Here is a 7,637-nt window from a genome sequence, read left to right as displayed (position 1 = left end):
CCTATTGTCTATCGTCTATTGTCTAAAGGTACAGCAAGTGAGAATGTCATTGGTCCAGTTCAAATCTGGTCGGTATAACAAATATTCACTCTTAAACCCAACTAGCGTTTTGAGATATTAAGCTATTGTGCATAAGGATGGCAGAAGGATTAGCAGAACTGCAATCAGGGGGTGGTGGAACACAAATTAAGAAAAAGGGGTAAACCATGTAGAACGCAGATGAGGAAAAACATTTATAGAGCTGTGGAATTCTCTGCCTCAGAGGGCGCTGGGGGCCGGCTCTCTGGATGCTTTCAAGAGGAGCTAGACAGCTCTTAAAAATAATGGAGGTCAGGGGATATGTTTATTTATTTTATTCTGATTATATGTTTTTTATTCCTGTTAATCTCTGTAAGGTGACCTTGAGATTTCTGAAAGGCACCCAAAAATAAAATTTATTATTATTATTATTATATGGGGAGAAGGCAGGAACGGGGTATTAACTGTGAATGATCAGCCATATCTTAAGGGGTTGGACAGGCTAGATGCAGGAAGATTGTTCCAGAACAAGGGGTCATAGTTTAAGGATAAGGGGGATATCTTTTAGGACCGAGATGAGAAAAACATTTTTCACGCAGAGAGTGGTGAATCTGTGGAATTCTCTGCCACAGAATGTAGTTGAGGCCACAGTTCATTGGCTATATTTAAGAGGGAGTTAGATGTGGCCCTTGTGGCTAAAGGGATCAGGGGGTATGGAGAGAAGGCAGGTACGGGATACTGAGTTGGATGATCAGCCATGATCATATTGAATGGCGGTGTAGGCTCGAAGGGCCGAATGGCCTACTCCTGCACCTATTGTCTATATCATCAAAAACTACAAAAATGTCCAGAATGTCCGAATAACGGGCTTTCAAACTCCATTTCCAGCTGGTCAAATTCGAAGAAAGGTACCACTGTACCTGGCTAATTGAAGCAGAATAATGCCTCTTAATGAGGCTCAGGTCAGAGGCTCTCTTAGCGAAGGCTTTCTCAAACAAAAAAAGGACTTGTTCACTGGAAATAAAGGAAGTCTATCCAGTTACAGTTTCAGAGGGGGGAGGTTAGCTTGTAATCACATTAGATTGGGCCAAGAGTTACTAAGCAACAGGCTTGACAAGAAAGCATTTCAGAAGGAACTGCAGATGCTGGAAAATCGAAGGTAGACAAAAAATGCTGGAGAAACTCAGCGGGTGCAGCAGCATCTATGGAGCGAAGGAAATGGGCAACGTTTCGGGCCGAAACCCTGAAGGAAATAGGCAACGTTTCGGTCCGAAACCCTGAAGGAAATAGGCAACGTTTCGGGCCGAAACCCTGAAGGAAATAGGCAACGTTTCGGGCCGAAACCCTGAAGGAAATAGGCAACGTTTCGGGATGAACCCCTGAAGGAAATAGGCAACGTTTCGGTCCGAAACCCTGAAGGAAATAGGCAACGTTTCGGGCCGAAACCCTGAAGGAAATAGGCAACGTTTCGGACCCGAAACGTTGCCTATTTCCTTCGCTCCATAGATGCTGCTGCACCGGCTCATTTTCTCTTGATTAGAAAGTATTTGAAAACCATTCAACTTTTCTGTAAAGTTGTCCAAAAGCATTTGAGGGCTAAATGCAAACCCTTCCCCCCCCCCCCACCCAATAAAAGCAGGTGCGGGACATTGTAAAGTTGGATTAACCCTTGCCCCATCGAATATCAATATCAATATCATAAGGGGTCACCGCAAATCACAACTTTCAGTCTGAAGAAGAGTCTTGACCCGAAACGTTGCCCGTTTCCTTCGCTCCATAGATGCTGTGTCACCCGCTGAGTTTCTCCAGCATTTGTGTCCACTAACCTACACGACTAAGACGTGGCGCATTGGGGCAGCGGTAGAGTTGCTGCCTTATAAGCGTCAGAGTCCGAGGTTCGATCCCGACTTTGGGTGCTGTCTGTACGGAGTTTGTATATTCTTCCATTGACTCTCCGAGATCTTCGGTTTCCTTCCAAAGAGACGTGCAGATTGGTAGGTTAATTGGCTTGGTGTACATATAAAATTGTCCCCACTGTGTGTAGGATAGTGTTAGTGTGCGGGGATCGCCTGTCGGTGTGGAGTCGGTGGGCTGAATGGACTGTTTCTGCGCTGTATGTCTAAACTAAACCAAACAACTTCAACTGTCCATGGACCTCTGAAAGGGAGAGGCACATTATTGCTGCACATATACAAGACTTCTGCACAGATAGTCATAGAGTCCTACAACACGGAAACAGGCCCTTTGGCACATCTCACCCATGCGAACAAGATGTCCCATCCATACTAGTCCCATCTGTCCACATTTGGCCCATAACCCTTTAACCCTTTCATATCCATGTACCTGTCCTAATGTTGTTGTAGTTAGTATCTACCTCCTCAACCAGCTAGTTCTTTATACCCACCAACCTCTGTGGAAAGCTTGCCTCTCAATAGACAATAGACAATAGGTGCAGGAGTAGGCCATTCGGCCCTTCGAGCCAGCACTGCCATTCAATGTGACGGCTGATCATCCGCAATCAGTACCCCGTTCCTGCCTTCTCCTCATATCCCCTGACTCCGCTATCTTTAAGAGCCCTATCTAGCTCTCTCTTGAAAGCATCCAGGGAACCTGCCTCCACCGCCCTCTGAGGCAGAGAATTCCACAGACTCACAACTCTCTGTGAGAAAAAAGTGTTTCCTCGTCTCTCAGGTTCCTATTAAATCTTTCTCCTCTGACCTTAACATCTCGTTTAAGTGCGTGTGTCTCACACAAAGCTGCTGATAAAGTTTCAGAATGGTCAAATGTACTGATGTGGGAAAGTTTAGGAAACATTAGATTTGGAACAGCAATGAGAATGAATGAATAAGTTTATTGGACAAGTATTCACATACAAGGAATTTGCCTTGGTGCTCTGCCCGCAAGTGACGACATCACATACAGTGACAGTTAGGAATGACACATAAAACATTAAACATTAATAATAAAACATTATCGATTAAACATGTGAATTACATATAATACCAGAGCAAAAGGAGGCTACAGATTTTTGGTTATTGAATAGAGTTACTACTCGTGGGAAAAAAAGCTGTTTTTATGTCTGGCTGTGGCAGCTTTGACAGTCCGGAGTCGCCTTCCAGAGAAAGTACATTTTCAAAGGGATGTGAAGATAGACACAAAAAGCTGGAGGAACTCAGCGGGACAGGCAGCATCTCTGGAGAGTAGGAATGGGTGACGTTTCGGGTCGAGACCTTACTCAATATCCATACCAGTGGGTTGTAAGCTGCCCAAGTGAAACATGAGATGCTGTTCCTCCAATTTGCGTTTAGGTTGACCCTGATGGTGTGAACAGATTTTGTTTTGAATATAGGAATCTTGGCACAGCAGACAGAACTGTAACTGAACAATGGGAGGCGTTTAAAGTAGAGAAGGTTCAACTACAGTCTTGGGACAGTCACACGAGAGAGAATGGTGGGAAATTAAAACCATTGCTCTGTGGGTGACCGGTGACCAGAGGAAAATAGAGAAGGAAATATAACACAAGTGAAAATCAATGTTCAGAGGAGAAGTAAAGAAAAAAGGCAAAGAGAGGAAAGAAATGGGAATTCAGAAGTTGTTCTGTAATACATGACAGAAAACAGTTGTGACAATGGAAGTGATCCTAAACTTTCTGAGGCGCAACTTTCATCATTGTTCAACTTCTGTCAAGGAGAAGCTATACTTCACCCTCGTTAGACCTCGTTTGGACTACGCAGTTGCAGCATGGGACCCATACACAAATAAAAACATTTCTTATATCAAACGTGTCCAAAGACAGGCAGCTCGATTTGTTACTAACACGTATGTGAGAGAAGCGAGTGTCACCAAACTTCTGAATTCTCTGGGGTGGAACCCTCTCCAAGACAGACGTGAAGCTCACCGTTTGACCTGTTTTTACAAAATGTTAAATGGTCAGCTCGACATAGATTACAAGACCTACACCAAACCAAAACCAATTAGGAGCAGACGAGGGCATTCAATCCAATTTGTGATCCCAGCTACAAAGACAGATGTGTACAGCAATTCGTTTTTCCCCCGCACAATTAAAGCATGGAATAATCTCCACCAAACTATAGTTACCCAACCAGATGCAACTAAATTCAAGGTAGCTCTTTCTTCCCAATAACCCTTTCTGGCTTAAGTCCTCCCTCCACCACCTCCAGTTTAAATTCCATTTGGAATATTTTGGAGGACCAAGATACCAAGAACCAAGAACCAAGGCTGAGATAACAACTGAATACTTAACGCAAGGCTTTGTCAAGAACATTCTTGCTGGAGTTCAGCGTGGAATTCTGCAGTTGAGATCCTAGATGGTTGAAAGGTTAACAAAGAGGACAAGCAAGAAAGACTAACTACAGTGAAAGTGGATCAATCCAGTTGGTATGCTTGCCTTTATGTCAGTTGGGGTATTGAGTATAAGAGTCAGGAAGTCGTGAGGCACTTTAATAGGACTTTGGTTAGGCTGCATTTGGAATGTTGTGCGCAGTTCTGGTCCCCCATTGCTGGAAGGATGTGGTGGCTTTCTGAGGAGAAGTTTCCTCTCAAATGTTGGAGGTTGAGGGGAGAGCTGATTGAAGTATATAAAATTATGGGAGGCATAGATAAGATAGACAGTGAGAATATTTTTTTCCCAGGGTGGAAATGGCAAAGACTTTAAGGTGAAAGGGACAAAGTTTAAAGGTGATGTGAGGGACAAGTTGTTTTAGCACAGAAGATTGTAGATGTCTGGAAAGCGCTGCCAGAGGTGGTGGTGGAGGCAGATGTGTTTTAAGAGGCTTTTAGATAGGCACATGGACATGCAGGGAATGGAGGGATATGGATCACGTGTAGGCAGAGGGGGTTAGTTTAACTTGGCTAAATGTTCAACATGGACATGGTGGGCTGAAGGGCCTTATCTAGTGTTAAACTGATTTACATTCTATTATTTGTAGAGCTTCCTGTGCAAAGCAATAAATGTATATTTCTGGTGCTCTACATAGAAACATAGAAAATAGGTGCAGGAGGAGGCCATTCGGCCCTTCGAGCCAGCACCGCCATTCATTGTGATCATGGCTGATCGTCCCCAATCAATAACCCATGCCTGCCTTCTCCCCATATCCCTTAATTCCACATGTTATGTGAAAATGAATGTGAACATGTTAATAAAGGCTATAAAGGACTTCAGTTTTTTTGCCCTGTTATTAATGTATTGATGTTTTATTTATTACATATTATCTATGTGTATTGTGTTTACACATCTCTAACATTGCTGCAGTAAGAATGTCACCGTTGTGACTACATATGGCACTTAGATTGCGAGTTTGAAGGTGTTAAAATACCGGCATGTCTTTGGAAGAATCATTGTTTGTTTAATAATCTCATTCACTTCCAAACAAAAGGTGCTGAGAATATTTTCCTGCAAACATATGATTATAGATTCTTATAAATGATGACAGCTCATATATTTTATATATATTATCAGCTGAAAATTAATGCATTTATGAATGCATTCAAGGAGTAAGTTGGGATCTGGTGTCTCACTGGGAGATTAAGATGCTGGGTCTGTATATTTAGAAACAAGGAACTGCAGATGGTGGTTTACACACAAAAAAAGACACAAAGTGCTCGGAGTAACTCAGTGGGACAGGCAACATCTCTGGAGAACATCTCTGGTGATGTTTTGGGTCGGGACCCTTCTTCAGGCTGATTGTGGTATGAGGTTTAAATCCCATTTGGAATATTTTGGAGGACCAAGAAACCAAGGAGAAAGATTAGAAAATAGATGTGGTCTTTATATGAATGTTGTAGGAAGGAACCAGGTGCTGGATTTATACCCCAGATAGACACAAAGTGCTGGATTAACTGATTGTGTCAGGCAGTATCTGGAGGAATGGGTGTGTGAAGAAGGGTCTCATCACCAGAGATGATGCTGCCTGTCCCGCTGAGTTACTCCAGTATTTTGTGTCTATCTTTGGTTTAAACCAGCATCAGGTTTCTTCCTACAACATTCAGATAAAGACATATCTTCTAACCTTTCTCCTCTCCCTACTGCAAGAAGGGTCCTAACCCACAACATCACCAGAGTTGCTTTGTGTCAATCTGGGGTATAAATCCAGCATCTGGTTCCTTCCTACAACATTCATATAAAGACCACATCTATTTTCTAATCTTTCTCCTTGGTTTCTTGATTTATTGGTCCTCCAAATTATTCCAGCACTTTGTTGCTTGTTTTAAATCTGTATCTGTGGGGGGAACGCGTGGTGGGGGCGGCGGGTCTACGCCGGACGGGTTTCCGCGCCGGACGGGCTCTCGGTGCCGGGGACTGGGGGACGGGATAGCGGGCGGACCGAGTTCCGGTGCGGGAGACAATGGCGGCGGCGCTGCGGACCGTCCGCCGTCACTGGAAGAAATCGGCGTTGGCGGCGTGTGGGCTGTGTGGGGCCGGGAGCTGGGGACACGGGCGGTACCGGTACAGTACACGGGGCGGGGACACGGGCGGTACCGGTACAGTACACGGGGCGGCGTGTGGGCTGTGTGGGGCCGGGAGCTGGGGACTACGTAACGCGGGGACTACGTAACGCGGGGACTGTGCGTAACGCGGGGACTGTACGTAACGCGGGGACTGTACGTAACGCGGGGACTGTACGTAACGCGGGGACCGTAACGCGGGGGACTGTGCGTAATGCGGGGACTGTAACGTGGGGACTGTACGTAACGCGGGGTACTGTGTGTGTAACGCGGGGACTGTACGTAACGCGGGGACTGTGTAACGTGGGGACTACGTAACGCGGGGACTGTGTAACGCGGGGACTGTGTAACGCGGGGGACTACGTAACGTGGGGACTGTACGTAACGCGGGGGGCTGTGCGTAACGCGGGGACTGTGTAACGCGGGGACTGTGTAACGCGGGGGACTGCGTAACGCGGGGACTGTGCGTAACGCGGGGACTGTGCGTAACGCGGGGACTGTGTAACGCGGGGACTGTACGTAACGCGGGGACTGTGTAACGCGGGGACTGTGTGTAACGCGGGGACTGTGCGTAACGCGGGGACTGTGCGTAACGCGGGGACTGTGCGTAACGCGGGGACTGCGTAACGCGGGGGGACTGCGTAACGCGGGGACTGCGTAACGCGGGGGAATGTACGTAACGGGGGGACTGTACGTAACGGGGGGACTGTGTAACGTGGGGACTGTGTAACGGGGGGACTGTACGTAACGGGGGGGACTGTACGTAACGCGGGGACGCGTGTAAACGCGGGGACTGTACGTAACGCGGGGACTGTACCGTAACGGGGGGACTGTGGAACGGGGGGACTGTGTAACGCGGGGACTGTACGTAACGCGGGGGACTGTGTAACGCGGGGACTGTACGTAACGCGGGGACTGTACGTAACGCGGGGGTACGCGTACGTAACGCGGGGACTGTTGTAACGCGGGGACTTTGTAACGCGGGGGACTGTGTAACGCGGGGAGGGTGTAACGCGGGGGACTGTGTAACGCGGGGACTGTGTAACGCGGGGACTGTGTAACGCGGGGACTGTGTAACGCGAGGGGGACTGGGTAACGGGGGGGACTGTGTAACGTGGGGACTGTGTAACGCGGGGACTGTTGTAACGCGGGGA

General features: G+C 47.0%; 1 protein-coding gene across 1 annotated transcript in view; it reads left to right on the top strand.

Moving 5' to 3' along the window:
* The first annotated feature begins 6,335 nt into the window (after nt 1–6,335).
* agk (acylglycerol kinase) overlaps nt 6,336–7,637 on the top strand; it is a 36,812-nt gene continuing 35,510 nt past the window's right edge. Inside the window, exon 1 of the mRNA XM_055650099.1 lies at nt 6,336–6,484. Within this exon, the coding sequence (XP_055506074.1) occupies nt 6,384–6,484 (101 nt within the window). The 5' untranslated portion in view covers nt 6,336–6,383. The remainder of the gene's footprint in view (nt 6,485–7,637) is intronic.

This window comes from Leucoraja erinacea, chromosome 19 (assembly GCF_028641065.1).
Source record: "Leucoraja erinacea ecotype New England chromosome 19, Leri_hhj_1, whole genome shotgun sequence".
NCBI lineage: Eukaryota > Metazoa > Chordata > Chondrichthyes > Rajiformes > Rajidae > Leucoraja > Leucoraja erinaceus.
This window is presented reverse-complemented; position numbering and strand designations above follow the sequence as displayed.